This window comes from Pempheris klunzingeri, chromosome 4 (assembly GCF_042242105.1).
Source record: "Pempheris klunzingeri isolate RE-2024b chromosome 4, fPemKlu1.hap1, whole genome shotgun sequence".
Classification (NCBI taxonomy): domain Eukaryota; kingdom Metazoa; phylum Chordata; class Actinopteri; order Acropomatiformes; family Pempheridae; genus Pempheris; species Pempheris klunzingeri.
Window position 1 is genome coordinate 3,586,466 of NC_092015.1, and position 18,773 is coordinate 3,605,238.

At 43.2% G+C, this 18,773-nt stretch overlaps 1 protein-coding gene across 1 annotated transcript; it reads left to right on the forward strand.

Annotated features, from left to right (window-relative positions):
- Nucleotides 1–1,383: 1,383 nt before the first annotated feature.
- zc3h4 (zinc finger CCCH-type containing 4) lies at nt 1,384–16,999 on the forward strand. Its single transcript, XM_070829051.1, has 14 exons — nt 1,384–1,658; nt 6,450–6,753; nt 6,878–6,988; nt 7,126–7,330; nt 7,816–7,985; nt 8,382–8,478; nt 8,675–8,811; nt 9,039–9,155; nt 9,363–9,474; nt 9,658–9,767; nt 9,939–10,405; nt 11,249–11,559; nt 11,687–11,935; nt 12,508–16,999. The coding sequence occupies exons 1-14, from the start codon at nt 1,579–1,581 to the stop codon at nt 14,190–14,192; spliced, it is 4,155 nt and encodes a 1,384-aa protein (XP_070685152.1). The 5' UTR covers nt 1,384–1,578; the 3' UTR covers nt 14,193–16,999.
- Nucleotides 17,000–18,773: the final 1,774 nt, after the last annotated feature.

The following is an 18,773-nucleotide window of genomic DNA, read 5'->3' on the forward strand; positions in this document are numbered from 1 at the left end:
TTTTGAAGTTTAGATGTATTTTATTTCTCAATTAAATATTAAAAACAGACTGATACTCTGATTATTTATCACTATTGCCAATTTATAATCACGCCCTGCGATGTAATTTTAAAATCTAAGTATAACCCCATAGCTTTTGTTCATCGCATTGCTTAGGGCATCAGTAAGCGTCAGGGAGGAGTCGTGGGTAAATTTTTCCCTGGGTTGTGTCTTTTACCAACAACAACACTTTCACAGCCATATTTTCAGAGGAAACTGCTTGTTGTGTGCTGTCATGTGCTTATTATAGCTAAACGAGTTGTAACATAATATAATGAAATAATGAGCCCCAGATTTTGTGGCTATTTTAGATGAGTCCTATCTATGCTTATCATATTGTTTGGTCAGACTATATAGGATACTGTCATGGCCTCCAGGCTAACGTGTGTATGTTTTCTACTGCAACAACTAAAACCTGCTATTACACATCTGCTTATTCTGTAAATCTTTTGATAAAGATGTAATTTTTGCTTATATGTTAACTTGGGTGATTTAACACTTTCACCAGCATACTGCAAAAGCACGAGCCTACAGTAGCTACAACATTTAATAAGACAGGTTCATATTTACTGAAGTCTCTAAAGCAATGTGCTTTAGACATTTTAGTCGTTATATTTACTGGGGGTGGTTGTTCCCAATTTTATATTCCTATCATGAGACGGAGGGCAGCAGAAAGAACCAAAACACACACACACAAATGTGTTAAATTGAATCAATGCACCTCTAAAACATAATATGAAATAATGATCAATAATCTGCATTATTAGCTAATCTTAAAATCATGTGTTGTGTCTAGTATAAAATCTAGTTTTAATTATTCAGTTAATTTTATACCAATGTAGTGTTGACCTATGTCCCAAAAAACATTTGTGCTTATTGAACTCTTACAGAATCTATACACCACAAACAGGCATGCATTGTATTCAAGCATAGCCTCCCGACAGATTGAATCAGGAAAATAATTTGCTCAGTCTTGTTGAATTTATTCAGTCTACCTATTTTAGCGTTCAAGGACCCCACACCCAACAACATTTTATTTGAAAATCAATTAGCATTTCATACCTCTTGATTCCTCTGTTGAGCACCAGATTAGAGTATTGTGTGTGTATTTTACATGAAAATCAACCTAATTTAGATGTAGTTATTTGTAATCACCTCTTGGGCTGTAAGAGTACCTGCGAGTCAAACTCGGGGGCTGATTTACCCTTTTCTTTCACCGTTCGGTAATTTCCGTGAGACGCGTAAAGTACGTTACTCGTCGTGATGTCATTCTCGGAGAGACCCGCCCCCTTTCTCCTACGAGAAGACAGTCCGCCATTTTAAGTCCATCAGTCGTCATTTCACATCGCTACAGTAGGACGGAGAACGTCAGGACTCAATTTCATCATATTTCTCTTACAACTGTAGTGGAGAATTGCCTACTATGAACAGAAACTCTTCCTAAAATCAAAAACAAGTAGATCCTAGTGAAGTGACGCATAAGCCAGTAGTTTCCAGTGTCGAGTTGTAATTTTTTGCACCTCAATGTAGCTAGAGGAAATGGCTGTGGAAAGCATGACTGTCCATCCAAACTCCCCAACTACCAACCACGAACACAACAGTCTCCTGACTGACGAAAGGTCGAGTAATTCTACAGTCATATTTAAATGAAATTATTTATTTGTCCTGTGCTTTTACACAAAAAGCCCGGGGTTTCTTTTTCTTTTTCTGTCAGAGGGATTAAATTCGCCTTTTCTGGAAAACGAGTACAGAGGTAAAGAACGCCATGTTGACACGACAACGCCAACTGGGAGGCCAAATAGCACCTGGGATAACGTTATTCCCTTTTATTTTATTACGTTTTCACAATCAACGATCAATCGACTCAAGCCAACTTGTCTGAAGGGAAAAAGACGAGGTCGAAAACAGCTGATCAATCATACTTTCACCGCCATTCTAGCCAATTCAACGGCTATAAAGCATCGGTTCATTACCTGCCCATTGTTACGAAAAGTTAACTAATTTGTGCTAATTCAATTAATTGTGTGGGTGTGGTGAAAATTACTGTTATAATAATAGTGGCGCTTGTGCAAAAAAAAAAAAAAAATCCACTCGATTGTCTCTTGCTAACGGTGGGCCTGTTTTCAGGCTAACTTAGCAACATTAGCTTGTTGGCTAGTGTGTCCAACGGGAGACAGTTGGCAAGAGAGAAGCAAGCTAAGCTAATGGCTAATGTTTTTTTTTTTTCTTAATGGTCATTCGCTAACTTTACTGATCGAGTTTCCAGTCGCTGCTTCGTCGAATTAAACATCGAGTCAACTAACGTTATTCTGAGCAGCTGGTGAAAGTTAGTCGACCGCTTTGGGTTATTAAATTATCGTATAATTGGTTTAATTTTTTTCGTGTAGTTGGTTTAACCGGATTGCCAACGCGAAGCAGCCTCTGGCTAAATTAGCTCTACGCACTTTAAATTGTGCTCTAGTCGCCGTTTTTCTGCCTAAATAACGCTCGTAAATAAGCTTATCTTCGCTCCCGAACACCCTTAAATTACTGGGATAGTCGCCCTATACGTGTTAAATGTCATTTATATTCACAATATTAATTTTTTAAAGGTATTGACTAATCATTTGTGTAGCCTGTAACAGTAGCTAGCTCCTTAAATCCGTTTGTGCTGATTGTTGCTGATGGATATTTGTCTAACAAATCACTTTTATTCACAGTCGTGCCCACACTGACTCGTCCCAAACATCCACAAAAGTCCCCCCCACCCTCAAAAAAAACTGTGTAAAACGTCTGCAAAGCATCCCAGAAGTGTTTCAAGTCAAACACAAAGTTCCCAAAGTTTTTCTACAGTCCCCAGTTGGCAATTCTGCTGTATGTTTATAAAGTTGGCCCCACTTCCACGTCCCACAGACCCCACTAGTGTCCCTGAAAGGCTAGGGAGAAACACTTTTCAATGGTTTTGAGTGCAAAATGTGAAGAAACCTTGTCACAGTAAGTATTCCCCATTTTAAATTATGGCCCTTTCGCTGATAGACGTTTCTGACTGGTCCACTGTGCTAATAATGTACCATAATGCATGGTGAATCCTTAATGGACGACAATAATCTTGTGCTCTGTTGAACTTTCAGGACTACTTACAGTTGTCTGCTAATAGGGTGTGTTTGCAGATTAATGGAAAACATGTTTGGCATACTTAACATGGATGACAGACCTGGATTTTACTGCACTTAGTTATCAGCAGTTTATTATTAAGTAAATAACAGCCTTTCCTTTCCAGCTGCAGGTTTGCACTGATGGACTTTAACTATATTAACTCCTGAGGTTACACTGACCTGGACTGTTCATTTCTTGGCTGAGCATAGAGAAGTCTGGATAGAGTTTGTTTGCATTGCAAGTTTTTCTCCACAGTGGCACATTGTTGGCAGCAGGTGATGTGTGTATAGTATCTCGGCAGGCCACAGAGGCCTGCAAGCTTGTGCCCATAGTGAATCCCAGCCACTCCCTGCTCACAACAACCTGCTCCCATACTACAGCCAAATGCCGTGCTATGATAGAGAGCCCTCCATTGTGTCAGGAAAGTTTTCCCGGGGACAGGTCTGTGTGCCCGACTCGACAGGTTTTAAGTAATGGCCCAGCTTCACGGCAAATGCCAGTAGTGAGGTAGAGGAATGATTTGGCTGCCGAGGTGATACCTCTGAGTTTGTGGTGTTTGGATTCAAAGCTGGTAACTGATGCAAGAGTAAATCAAAGGATTTGAGCAGATGAAAAGCTGACAGACTGTTTAAATGTTAAATTATTCTGAGGACCGATACACTAGAGTTGCTGTAGTCTGATGCTGAGCATTGGTACTGATTCATTGAGTTTGTAAATATGAATGATGCAAGTGCATTGAGCCAATATTGGCAGAAAATATTTAATAAGCTGTTTGTATATATTCATGTTTTTGGAGGTCATTTGCATGGAATTACCGGAAAGATGGAAGAAGTAACTGAGAAAGTGTTTTTTAGAGATGGCACAGCAAGTTTTGGAATTCATCATGGTGGTTGTTTCAGGGTAAAATCAAACGAGCCCAGATATGAAGACAGATTTGTTTCTTGTTCTGGATTGTGCTTTTTAACAAACTGGAGTGGAGCAACTCCAAGTTTTATATCAGGGGCCCGTCCTTTGCTGCGTAAAGCCTGGAACTCTCTCAAATCTGGAACGAGGACATCTTCTCCTCACCAAGGTTATCCTAACAACCTAGTAAAGTTACTACTAAGAGCAGGGATGTGAGATTATCAGTCTCTGTAGTGGCTTCAGACTCAAAAACCTCTGATAGGACTTCCCTACAATGTTCAGAAACGTCTGTGTTTTCTGCCAGAAAATACAAAGTTGTGTACTTAGAATTTGTTCTTGTTCAACTGAAGGATAAAATAAACGAATGAGTAGCGCTCACTGTTAGCTTTGGTAGCTGGAAACAGGTTTTTGAATCAGTCATGGCTGTCTGGCTCTGCAGGTGACCGATGAGGCAGAGATTATTGAGGCTGATTATTGTGCTCCCTCCAGAGGAAGCTGGTCTGCTGAGGATGTGGTGCCGTGCAGTGTACACATATATGCAGCTGACATTTCGCCTCAAAGCCCGTCGTTCATACCCATCACCTGCCTCGTCTTACCGCACTGTATACTCCTTGCGGGGAAACACCAGTATTTGTGTCAAGTCGTGTCAGTGAAAGAGTGAAATCAATGTTCAGATCCCTCTGGCCTCAGGCTCCACTCCCAGTCTGCTGCAGAGAGGACTTGTCAGCCTACTTTGGGCGTGGGCCTTTGTGGGAGAGCCAGGACTTAATTGCTCAAGTGGGGAGCCTCAAATACAATGAATGTTTATCCATTGTTACTAAACTTTAAGCCTGTGCCTTTAAATCACATCATGTCCTCGTCAGTGAAACCATGTCAAGAACGCTTGTGGTCAATAGTTGGTTGTGATCTAGTACTTTGATAAAACAGGCACCTTTTCGCTTCGTTTGATAAGGGGGAGAGCACCCTACATGTTAATATTAAGGCGACTCATTTAATCAGTATTAATGCTGAAAACATCCTGTTTTTAGCGTTTGGATTAATGGAAACTCAAAAGATCTTGAACCTGCATATGACACCTTCCTCTAGTCTGAATGCAGCAGTTTGCCTCGGTGTTAACCTTTTTAAAACCGCCTGCCCTCTAACCGCCCCCCCGAACTCCCCACAGCCACCAGTCACTGCCGGAGGAGGCCTGCATGTTATCCATGTCAATTAGGATCTCATGCTTTTGCTCACATTGCCTCATGTGAGCGTCCTGCTCTCGTAGGTGAACACTGTAACAGCTTGTCTGTCCCTCAAGTAAGATGCTAGAATCAGGATCAGCCTTGGGTCTTTTGGGAGGCTGAACTTTTGTATTTGTGGGGCAAATGAAAAAATGGCTTGTGTGTATTTTAAAGGATAACGTATGTATTTTGAAGCCGTGGCCCTAGTCTTGCGTATTTCTGGTTCAGAGGGCCCATAGGTACAAAAAGTTTTGGAATTGGTCCAGTAGAGAGCCTCCGCTCAGATTGTTACTGGAAGTGTCTGACGACATTACAGAAATGACTCCTACAGAGATAAATCAATAATGTTCTCTTTAGTTTAACCAGACACAGCCATTAGATCACTAAGTCTATTTATAGATTTCTCTCTGCAAAGCCACTAGACTGTTGATAGAAGCTGGATTACTGGATTTTTATTCCAGCTGACCTGTGTCTCAAGTGGGCAGTTTTAAGTGATTCCTTAGTTCACTGTTGGTAATTTGTATGTACACCTTTTGAAGGGGATCCGTGTGTGAAGTAGTCGTAGTTTTTCACCGGCAGTTTGAACAGGTAAACATCTGTGAGAACTGGAAGCGCTGTGTAAATGAACCTGGCAGTGTCACAGGCACACACACAAACATCATCTTGCGCTTTATGCTTCAGTTTGTGAAATCAAACCCGTGTTTGTCCTTTTAAATAGTATCAGAAATCTCTGTGACAGAAAACATTAGGTCCTACAAGGATAACAAATAATGATAACAGTCTTTAACAGTTAAAAGCTTCTTTTTTTTACATAAACTGTCAGTAAATTTACAGCCTGACTCGTGTCTCAGCACAAACTATGCCTCAGGGTCTCAATCAGCTGTTGTATCGACGATGTGTCTTGATTCTTGTTGAGGGAATTACTTTTATAAACCCTGCAAGATAAATGTATATGAAAAACAGTTGGCTAAGTTTAAATAAACTAGACTTAATGTCTGTCGTTAGACTCTGTACTCGTTTTCCATGGGAGTGATCTACGACTGCTGAAAACAATCCACAGAATTGTTTTTAATCATGTTCTTGTGCATGAATCATTTTAAAGACAGGTTGAGATATGTAACTTCTCTCCATGTGTGTTCTGTCTGTATACAGGCCAGAGGATGGAGAGCTGGAGGAGGGCGAGCTGGAAGATGATGGAGGAGATGTGGCAGAGGCGGAGATGGGTGGAGGTACGTCTGCGGCAGGAGGCGGCGGAGATGGGGGCGATGAGGCGGGCGGAGGAGGCGAAGCAGGAGGGGAAGGCGGCGGGGAGAAGTCTCAGCGAAGTAGGGAACGCCATGGCAGCAGCAATTCGGACGATGAGAGATCCCACCGTCGGAAGAGGAAGAGGAAGAAAGAGAGGGAGCGAGAAAGAGAGAAGAGGAGGTCCAAGAAGAAACGCAAATCCAAACACAAAGTAAGAATGTTGACACCTGTAGAACTGAAATAGACCAAAATCCAAAAAATGTGTCTGTGTTGCTTTATTTTTTATTTTTTTACCACTTTTTCTCTTAATATCTTCGTTTTATTCTCTCCATCAGCGTCATGCATCCTCCGATGACGACCACTCGGACTTCAGTGATGACTCTGACTACAGTCCCAGTGAGAAGAGGAAGTACAGAGAGTACAGTCCTCAGTACCCTCCCCCTTCTGTAAGTCCAAAGATAAACGTTAAATCTAGATATACGTTAAAATCTAACAGAATTATAAAATAATTTCGTATTCTTTGTGTGTCAATATTCAGTATTTCTTTTCTGAGGAAAGTAAAATCACCTTTATCTGTCTTTAGTCTCATGGGGGCTACGGCGGCTCAAAGAAGGGCAGCTATATGAAGATGGACAAGCAGAGCTACGGAGGCTACGACGACTATGAGGAAGACAACTACGAAGGAGAGGAAGAGGAGGAAATGGGGGAAGAAGATTATGACGACTTCACCAAGGAACTCAACCAGTACCGCAAGGCCAAAGAGGGAGGAAACAGTCGCGGTGGCCGAGGTGGGTTAAAGCTGTTGAAATTGCGGCTACATATCCGGCTGCATGCCAAATATTTGCCCAGCTGAGATTTATTCCAGTTCTCAGTGAGTCTAAACACAGCAGCGCCTAAAATTAACTGTCTAAACTGGAACAAATCAGATGGCAGAGTCACATTTAAGGCAAGATGTTGCAGATCATCTGTCTTTTTCTAAAGCACATTTCTAAAAGTGCATCTATTTATTCATCATAACATTATACTTTGAGAGTGTTTCTTCACAGAGCTTTAGGAAAGTAAACAGGCTTTTCAAATAATGTATCACTGTCAACACCAACAAAAGCTTGGTGGCAAATTCACCACCATTTGCTTGCCGTTTTAGTTGCTACTCAATACAGACAATAACGCATATTTGCCAAAAGTTTCTTTTTAATCCAGATTCCAAAGATGCAACTTCCACTGTAGCTTTCTCTCGTTTAGTTTCACTGTTTATGTGTGTGTGTCCATGCAGGGGGTAGAGGTCGTATGAAAAACCAGAGAGGCCGTGGAGGAATGAGAGGAGGGAGGAGGGGAAGAGGAGGAAGCAGAGGAAGAGGAGGTCGAGGTGGAGGCGGAGGCGGAGGTGGAGGCGGAAAGATGGGAGACAACGACGATGGAGACGGCTATGGAGATGAGATGGAGGTGCGATTAAGAATTCAGAAACCTATTGTGTGTTTGCTCTGGTCAAAGTCCAAGAGTCAAGTTGTCATTCTCTTACTCTATTTTGCGTATTTGCACAGTTGTTTAAATATATTTCACATGGAAACAGTCCAGCGAACACAAAACACTACCAACACTGCCATTTCCTCATTTTTATATGAGAAATATGGAACATCTGTGGTGTAGCTCCTTTTACTGTTCAGCACTCCGAAACTGTTCTCATTTCTTAAAGCAAACCAAACCTTGTGTGCAAAATATTACTTCAAACAAATCAAGGGGTATAACAGCCTTTTCTAACTCTCTAACCATCAGCAGTGTTGCACTTCTTTCTCAAGCTGACACTGAAGATTTATCTTCCTGCTAAATCTGTCCTTACAGTATGGAGATGATGACTATGACAACATGGGGGATGATGACTATGATGACTACTCAAAAGAACTCAATCAGTACAAGAAGTCCAAAGACAGAGGCAGAGGTGAGTCTGGACCTCAGGTAGTTGTCCTGGTTTCTGTTTTTTAATTGTATCTGTCTGTAAGACACAGTTCATCTCGGTCGCTCTCCTGTAGATAACCCAGAGTCTTACTTCGGTACCTGTCCCCGAGGCTGTCGACTGTCTATGTCGCCCTAAAACAATTCACTCACTCACTCTGTCTTTTTCATTTCTGCACCAGGAGGTCGAGGTGGCCGCATGCGAGGAAGGGGGAAAGGAGGACGGGGTATGCTCAGAGGAGGAAAGGGTCGAAACCGTGGGAGAGGAAGAGGTGACATGGGGATGGATGACGACAACAACGGAGACATGGACAACGGGGTAGGGCTTTTATAATGGTGTTCTCGGATCAGCCCACAGTGTCCTGATACAGTAATTAAAACAAATCTGATAATGAAAAGTAGTTTAATGCAAATAAAAAGCTGCGTAGCTCCGAGGAAAAAAAAATCCCTCATATTTATTACACCTAAGGATCGAAATGATACACATGTTCTCTTACTTACTTATTACTTGACACAGTCTTTTGTGTATGTGTGTTTCTATTTTAGGACGGAGGTGGAGGAGGCGATGGACCAGGTCCTGGGAGGAGGAACCAAAATGAGAAGCATCAGGATAAAAAAGGAAAGGCTATATGCAAGTACTACATCGAGGGGAGATGCACTTGGGTAAGACATACATTTTCTTCCCTAAATATTTTTTTATACTCTTTATACTGTACATTTTGGCTCCTCCTGCAAAGATGTTCAATAGAAATTAATTCAATTGAATTTAGACATAGAAATCAAAAGTTTTGACTTTTTTTTAAGTTATCTCTGGGCGCCTCTGAGCTCTCAGACACACAGATTTCATTATGGCTTGTTGTCAATCATCAGGGGGACCACTGCAACTTCAGCCACGACATTGAGCTGCCCAAGAAGAAGGAGCTGTGCAAGTTCTACATCACTGGATTTTGTGCCCGAGCCGACCACTGTCCTTACATGCATGATATCCTTTACTACCCTGTACTACTCTGTGCCACTCTTTGTTAGTACAAGGAAGAGTACCTGTTAGAGATAATTGAACAGTAACCCCAATATGATGTTATATCATGTAAATTCCAGCTGACTGTGTTGATCTCAAAATTCAAACCAGTTTTTTATGAGAGTTTCTCCTTGACTCCCACGTTACGTGAATTCCCGTGTAAGCTGTTCCACACAACAGGGAATTGTGTCAACGGCGACGAGTGCATGTTCTCCCATGACGTCCTCAACGATGACACTCAGGAGCTGCTCAACAAAGTAGGACCCTCTAAAACTGAAGCCCGTTACTGTGAACTCTCTAGATCTTTAAATTATACAGCCTACAAAGTGAAATTGGTTTAAGTTCAACAACAGAAACTGCTTTTGATTTTATGAATGCCTTGAGAAAATATTCCAGATAAACTTTATCTTTATGACCCTGTTTTCAAGATGCTGGCAGAGGATGCAGAGGCTGGAGCTGAGGATGAGAAGGAGGTGGAGGAGCTGAAGAAGCAGGGGATCAACCCTCTCCCCAAACCACCTCCTGGAGTTGGCCTCCTCCCCACCCCTCCTCGGCCTGTTCCTGTAGACGCCAACACAGGGGGTGGGGATTTCGGCGGACCTCCGGTGCCAGACTTTGGGGGTCTACCTGGACCTAACCAGGGGCCCATTCCCAACAAAATTCCCCCCGGACCACCACCTGTTCCTGGGCCTAACCCCTGCGTTGGTCCCCCTGTCCATGGCCCTGATGGAAGTCCCTTCCAAGGCATGCCCCCAAATCCCAGTTGCCCTCCTCCCCACATGGGCCCTCCACCTCCTTGTGGTGGAGCGGGAGGTGGCGCAGGGAAAAAGATCCCATCATTGTTTGAGATTAAAGTTCAGCCGACAGGACAGCTGGCTCAGAAACTGGCTGTCAGGTAAGAGATAGAAAACATTAGGAAATAAACAGTCTTTTTATATTCACATCTGTAGAGAATCTAGCTGGTGATCAAGTCTGGAGCGACAAAGAGTGAAAGTTCTCTTAGAGACTGTGTCTTTGTTGAATCAAATACTTCCACCTGTAGGCTTGAAAGGTGCTTCTGAACATTTTGTAGCTTGTTCCTTCACAGTAGGATAACAGCAGGTAAAAGGTGTCTCTTCACACCTACAGGCCTTTAACTATTTAACTCTCAGAAGATACATTTTCAGTGTTGTATTCCTTTTAATGCAACCAAAAAATGAGATAATAGTTCAAATTCATAGCACTACTTAATCTAGTTAAACTACTTAAATCTCTAAAGTGCAATCATAGACTACAAAGCATGTTTTTGTAATGTAATGTTATGGTAGTGCATCTTGAGACACCCACAGGATCATTTTCATTTCTGATATTTTCTACATGTATGATGAGAGAAAAACATTAGAAACATTGAATATAATTCAACATTCACACATAACTCACATCACCACAACTATGACCTCAGTACATGAAGTTTATACATACAATGAAAGTTTCAACAAAAACATTTCTAAGTAGAACAGAGCTGCATTAGTTAGCTTCTACAGGTGAACCTTTATAAAGTGGCCAGTGAGTGTATTTGTATACTGGCCAATAGCAGCTCCCGTTTCACACATAAAATGAGAGCAGAATGGATAGATAATGTAATAAAGTGACTGTAGATTTAATTTACTGACTCAAAGTCAGAGTCTTTAGTTACTCTTAAGTGTTTCATGATTTCTCACTCTGTGAATCCTAACTCCTGTTCTCCCTCCTCAATCAGGAGCCAGACTCCCACCGGCAGCCAGGGTCAGACTGCCGCACCCGGACCCCAAGGGGCCCCTGGTGCACCTCCCCCCTGCTTCCCTACCCCTCCAGGCATGATTTCCCCTGACATGCAGAACATGGGCCCTAACATTGGGATGAATCAGGGGCCCCCAAACCTGGGCCCCGGCGGGCCACCCATGATGGGAGGATTTGCGCCCGGTGATGGCCCTCCCATGCCTCCAGGTCCTCCTCAGGGTGGAGGAAACTTCTTCAATAACTTCTTCAATCAGCAAGACAGTATGAATTTAGAGGGGGGAGTTCAAGAAGGTGAGAGTGAATTTCACCAGTCAAACTGAATAATGACCATGTTAGCTTTGGGGCTAATCAGTTTTTAGGTTATTATTGCAAATGTATTGTTTCTGTACTGATGAGTACATTCACTGTTTCTTCTCAGGTGACAACTACCAGGGCTTTGCTGGCATGGATGAGAGAGGAGGACCAGGGAAATTCGGTAATCAGTCTGGTGGCCAAGAAGGCTCAGCTAACGGAGCTTCGGCCAATCCGGGAGGGATTTCTGTGCCCGACTTCCTGCCTCCAGCGCAGCGCGTCCTGTTCATGAGGATCCAACAGAAGCAGCAGGAAGAAGAAGAAAGAGCTCGCCGAATGGCTGAGGGAGGAGCAGAGAAGAGTAGAGACACGGAAGGTAAAATAAAAGCATTTGCAGCTAAACTCTCATTCTTTTATAATAGTGAATTCTAGTTTTCCAAATCTTGTGATTTGACCTAAAAATTCCTCTTTTCATATGTATCTTTGTAGCTAAAACACTATATGTAATAGATAGTCAGGAAAGGTCTACATACATAGAAGAATACTGTTAGATGAATAAAATTAGATTCATGTCAACACATTAAATGTAGCTTTCATATTATATACTGATGGATATTGGCACCATGAACTTCAGAGTTTTATGATTACGCTGAATTTATTTACCACAAATGTGAAAATTTGCCTTTGTTTTCACCATAAGTTGTGCCATATGATATACATAGAAACATGCATTCACCTTAAAACAAGCCATGAATAATACATATAGCAATACATACATCAAACCCAGAAAGAGGAAATGCAAAACTCAAAAAGACACACCTCAGCAATTCACCTTCATAAAAAGTCTACAGTATAAACAATATTGTTCCGTATACGTAGTGCTCAGGAAGTTAAGCTACCGTGCAAAAAAAACTGCAGTGCCCAAACATGTCTGTCCTCCTTTCGTAGGTGACTCAGGGAACTGGTACTCCAGTGAGGATGAGGATGGTGGTGGTAGTGTGACCTCTATCTTGAAGACCCTCCGTCAGCAGACCCAGGCTCCTCAAAAATCTGAAGGCCCCCCGAGCGACCCCCGCCTCCAAAAGGCCTCTCCTGCCACCGCTGCGGCTCGGCCAGCGGACCCCCGTTTGGCTCGGGATCCACGTCTGGCACGTGCGGAGTCGACCCAAATTTCCGACTCCAGCCACTCCATGCCATCTTCCTCTGGGCCGCCTGCAGACCCCAGGTTAGCCCGGCTAACTGCTGCCGCCGCCTCAGCTGGATCCACCTCCCTCTCGCCTCCTGCTCCTAAACCGGAGCCTCCTCTGGTCTATAAGCCCCCACCGCTTACAACCCCAGCAGTGGATGAGGAAGAGACGGAGCGAGTTCTTCGGGACAAGCCGGTGCCGATTCCTCTGGACCCACTCATGGGTATGGCTCTGAGAGATCCACGCTCGCAGCTACAGCAGTTCAGCCACATCAAGAAGGATATTCTTCTCCACATGCCAGCCTTCTCCAAAACCATCACCTGGTCGCCTGAAGATCTCCTTCCACTCCCTATCCCAAAGCAGGACCTCCTTCCACTCCCACCAGGCATCCCTCCCGTCTCCACCATAGACCCACGTCTATCCCGCGCTCAGCAGTCGCTCCCTCACTCACAGCCTCCCCCCATGCAGCCCGCTCCCTCCTCGGACCCCCCTGCTCCCTCTTCGTCCACCTCCTCCCTCCCAGACTTTGAGCTGCTGTCTCGTATTCTGAAGACCGTCAACTCCAGCCCGTCCCAGACTCCCTCCCCTCCTCTGTTACCCGCTCCAGTTCCACCTGTGTCACTGCTGGGTCCACCTCCCCCCATGCCTCCCGCACTTGTAGAAAAGCCCGTTGATCCCCGTGTGACCCGTAAAGTCCCCTCAGACCCCCGTCTTCAGCCTCAAAAGTCAGCACTGAAGCAACCATCTGATCCCACGCCTCCTCCTGTCTCCTCTACCTCTACGGCAACAACATCTAGCTCCTCCCCCCCAACCATTGCCCCCTACGACCCACGGCTGCTCTCCTCAGGTGGAGCAGGGCGTGGTGTGGGAGCCGGGGCACAAGGGGGAGCCAGTGTGCTGAGCAGCATCAGTCTGTACGACCCTCGGACTAACAAACCAGGCAGCCCTGGTACATGCGGTGGCTCTAACAACTCCCCCAACTCAGCCAGCACAGAGTCCAAACCCAGTGAGCCCACAACGAGTAAACCCAAGTCCAAGGAACCCCTGTTTGTTAGGAAGTCTGCGCTAGACCAACCAGAGCCGGAGAAAAGTGCAGAGCAAGGGACAGATCGATACAACAGCTATAACAGGCCCCGGCCCAAGCCTGCACCCTCGCCTAACTCCACGGCCCAGGGAGGGCCCGCTGCAGCTGGGGCGGCTGCGGCCGCCGGAAGTCAGGGTGGTCCCGGAGCAGCTGCAGATCAGGGGCCTGCAGGTGTCCACAACTTACCAGTGTCCTCTCTGTTTGGCGTGGTGAAGCAGGCGGCCAAGCCCGGTGGGACAAGTAGCCCCTTTGGAGGCAACAGTCCGGTGCAGTCGGAGCAGGCAGCCACAGAGCAGGACAACGCCTCCCTTAAGGAGGTTTTCAAAGGTTTCGACCCGACAGCCTCGCCCTTCTGCCAGTGACCCCCCCCCTCTGACCACTGAACCCTAAAGCCCATCATGTGGTCGACTGTCGGCTCGTTTTAACATATTTGGACACTGAACACATCAGTGGAAAGGTGGAAGTAAAGCGCACTGAAGAAACTGCCTGCACAACTGGTGAACAGGACAAACTTTTGTGAACAAACTGACATGTCGCATGACATGTTAACACACACACACACACACACACACACACACACACACACACACAGTTTACCACAGTGTTGCAGATTCAGATTCTATAAAAGACTTGGGTAATGGGGAGGGTTTAAAGTTAAATCTCTAAAGTTCTATTTTAAACAGACTTATTGATGTAAAAATAAATGTATTCTCTTCATCTCAATGCTTAATGAAAACAGTTATTCAGACAGCAGCGAAATCACATTTATAGGGATGAGCATTTTAACTTCACATCTTTTTTTTTTTATTCTCTTCATTTCAGTTCCTCCGCTCTCAGTTCTTTTGTACATTTTCTCCTCATCTTTAAACTCTTTGATGTGCTTGTCTGTATTTTTGGGCAGTCAGAGTTGACAATGACATTGGCAACAGATTAAAGGTTGGGATATATCTAAAGTGTTCCCGACAAAATATTGTTTAGTTGTGGCGTTTTTGTTATTGAATGAGCAGTACTGATGAAACTCCTTTAAATACTGTTGTCCATCAGAAGCAGACCGCCCTCTGTATCACTGCCTTTGCAGTCACTGTCCTCTTTAACCCCTGTGCAAACATTTTGTCACGACTGACCATGTCACATTTTCTGCAGATCTACAAATACCTAAACTTAAATCTATATTCTGCTTTTTTTAGTATTTATTTTTCTACTTCTTTGCACTGTCTGTATTGATGTTTTTAATGTCTGTAACTCCTCCAGCTGTTCATATACTATTTCATTTCAGGTGTTTAGCGCTTACCCTTAAAATAGGTATCTCTGTTGGTACAGGAAGTGACCGGTGACATTTCAGCACTGCCTGTCTAACCACTACGCTACTGTTGTTCTTTTCCTCGTGATTTACCTATTTGACATTTTGTTTTATCGGTCTGGGAGAATGGAGAAAATGGAAAACAGACAAAGGCATCCCCGCGTCGCTCTCCAGTGGCAGAGTTTATCTAGATGGTGGTGAGCCGTAGCATCAGTAGGGAACATTTAACAAGTCTGTGTCTTTTCTTTAAAAGTAATGAGTCTGGTTGGAAGGTTCTCACTTATCTTCATCATTTGATTCACTCACTCAGAATTCACCATCTAGCCTTGAGCCCTTAGTTACTTTTACCTTTTTGTTGACTTTTTTTGTTAAAGAAAAGTAAACAGACAGGACAGGACTGCAGATTTCTACGAGTGGTTGGTGGGATAAAATAATTTGCGGCCATGCTGTGTCAATTTATGAGCTTTTGGCTTTAGTGGCTGGTGACAGTGTGACAATCATTTCCTATACTTGGACCTAAATGAGTCTTGCATTTGTCTGTGCAGGTGCTCCCTCTACCGTCAGCCTGAGCTCTGCACAAAGAGAACCAAGTCTCCCAAAAGTCAGACCTTAACATGAGCTGTGTTGAAAGATGGGGTTCTCTCTCAGGCTTGCAGCAAAAGAAGTTCACACTTCATGGTGGAAATGTTTATTTGGAATGGATTCACAGTTCAGATGCTCGTTTAAAATATCTGTAATCTCTTCACCAAAACCTCCCTCCCTAGCTTTTCCCCCCTTACTGCAAACTGTTGAAGTAAGTGCAGCGTCTGAATCAGGGTCAGGATAAGCAGTTGTTCCCGGTTTTCCTTTGTTTCTGGTTGTTTGGAAATCTTTAAACGTTGGGGTCGCAGTAGTGAAGCTTATTCAAGTTTTTGACCTCCAGAAGGTTGAGATTTTACAGCAGCTGTTGGGATTGTCGTGGACCGTCTAGTGTATAAATGTTGATCATTTTAATTTATTTTTTATACTCGGGTAAATACACTTCCTCACTTGACATTTTTGAACAGAATCATTTTATATGTCAGGAATATGTGCTTACCACTCACCTCAGTGGGGTGTAAGGCAGCCTGCGACAGAGTGAAGAGAGGAGAAAGACATATTTTTTTATTTGGTTTTGTGTATAAAGATTCAAACTAACAAAAAAAAAATCACTATTGCTCCCTTCTGCCGGGCCGTGAAAAGCCTGTTAGGAGGCTGAGTGTCAGCTATAGCAAGTGTGAAAAGTTATTGTTGATTTGTTCTTTCCTCTATGGCTTTGTTATTTTATAAGTTTGTTTATTTTTCTTGCTATGTAAATTTGACCAGTATCCTGTCTTTGGAGGAGTGGAGTTTTCTAACTGTACACTGTAGGTGAGGTTGTCAAAGTATTTAAATAAAGTTGATACATGATCAACCAGTTTAAACTCACCTCAGTAGTTTCATTTATTTACTCGGTTTGTCACGTGTGAGAAGCCATTTTGTTACCAAAGGCTGAGACTACAGATGTACTGCATTTTGTGATCTTTGGCTATTTTGCCTCCAAAACACGTCCTCTTTCAAACTAGTGGAAATAAAAAGCCCACAATACACATTTGGATGTTTCTTTTACTGCACTCTTTCTATTTGTGTGACAGTATTTTGCAATTTTTATTTATGCAGGCCTAATAAGGCCTAATAATCCATATTTTACAAAATAAGAACTTGTAATACAAGAAAATGTCCTAATGTAAGTCATGAACTGGGGAAGTTTCACGGTGATATCTGTTAGTTTTGACCCTATTTACATGTGGTGTCTCCCCCAGGTCAAACTGAATAAACACGTCCTTCCTCTGGCGTCTCGCTTTGACCAAACATTGCTCCTTTTTTTTTTTTTTTGCAGCTAGAGACGTAAAAGCTGCCATATCTGTCACCACTGCAGGCAAAAATAAAATCTTTTGTTTGATTTAGTTCCCTTGTTTTTTCCAGTTTGGAGAGAATGAGATGAAATGTTTAGTGTTAACTTTTCCTGTGTTTTCTGAATCCACATCTTCGACCCACTGATGCTTATTTTCAGCTACTTGGCGAAGCAGACGGGTGGGGTTTAGTACATTGGGACTATTCAAGCGGGTTGAGGCTGTGGTCACTGACTATTTAAATTTTCTTTCCCTTGTTCTGTTGTTCTGCCGTCCTGCCTGTCTCATTCTCCAGTTAGATCATGAATTATTTGAAAATGGCCTTTGATCCAGAATCCTAAATCCCTTCATAATTCACAAGCAGGCGTGTTGCCGTCCGCTATCCTGATATTGTCCCCTGCTATCTTTAGGCCTGCTGTGATTGAAGCCGTGCGTCTCTCGGCTCGGACGCCGCGGATTTGGATCAGCACCCCAGCAGCACGCAGCCCGTTTCCTGGTTAACTACGATCCTCTAGTGACTCACTTCCTGCTCCACTCCCATCCTGCAACACTGGCTCCAGGAAGACGAGCTATTCATCCAGTAGCTCAAAGGTTTCCTATCACACAAACACACACACACATGCACTGAGCTGCCAGTATATTGCGTACACACTATCTGGCAGCATGATGCACCTCTTTCCTTTCAGAGCAGCTTTTATTTATCACAGATTCAGACAGATACAGAAAACCAGCACACCACGCACCAACCATCATCCCACGTCCAGTTTACAAGCATCCCTCATTTTGCCTTGTAGTTTCAAACCTCTGACACTTAACACCAACCAATGCTTGAAGTATTGGTCTGACACAGCAGCAATGTGAGGGTGAAACCTGTGTGTAATGTGCAAGCATCGCTCTGCTTCACTCCTGATGCAGGAGAGTGATTCACACTGAGGTCACATGCGAGTGGGCAGGTCTTACCACAAACTGTAAGCTGCTGTATGAATCATTTTTCGTTCCCTGAGATATACACACATACAGATCGTGGAGATATCTACAACTTAGCTCAGTGGATTCCTGTCTTGTGTAACCATCACTTCTGTTGAAGTGATGTCACATGAGAAATAGTTTTGCTTGAACTTGAACTTTGACACGATTGTTACTTTGGGCAGATTCGTCTTCATATTCAAATGCATGTGTTTATTTGTGGTCATTTTAGCTCATATAGACTTTTAAAAATCCTCTTAAATCATTCAATAAAAACATGCCCATCATATGTACACCGTCATGTTTACCTACACAGTCCAAGCAGCTCCAAAGAAAACCTTCATAAGTCATTCTGATTCACTAATGGTACTATATAATATTATTATTTTGGTTAAAGGTGCCCAAAAAATTACACATGCTGTATTTTGACGTACATGAGAGATTCTAACATTTTAACTAACAATTATATTTATGAAGCAGCAGTATGATAAAACTTCTACTGGTCACCACTCTGTAAGTGGGACCTTTGTTGCATATCATCCCACATCTCTGTTTCAGCTCATTTCCTGTCATCTGCCTTCAGCTTAATTTCATTGTTGTGATATCTTTAGTAAGAAGAGAAGAAATTACAACATAATCTAACCATACAATGTCTCAGTTGTTAAGAATGTATAATATAAATATTATACAACAGTGACAATAAATGTCACACTGCAAAATGTGTGCATGCATGGTCACTGATTTAGAAATATTACATGTGTTTTTGT

What these genes read in the sequence shown, in the direction of transcription:
- zc3h4 (XM_070829051.1), top strand. Translation starts at nt 1,579, where the DNA reads ATGGCTGTGGAAAGCATGACTGTCCATCCAAACTCCCCAACTACCAAC. An exon ending in AGTCTCCTGACTGACGAAAG is followed by an intron (nt 1,659 to 6,449) that starts GTCGAGTAATTC and finishes GTCTGTATACAG; the next exon opens with GCCAGAGGATGGAGAGCTGG. An exon ending in CCACTGTCCTTACATGCATG is followed by an intron (nt 9,475 to 9,657) that starts ATATCCTTTACT and finishes CTCCCACGTTAC; the next exon opens with GTGAATTCCCGTGTAAGCTG.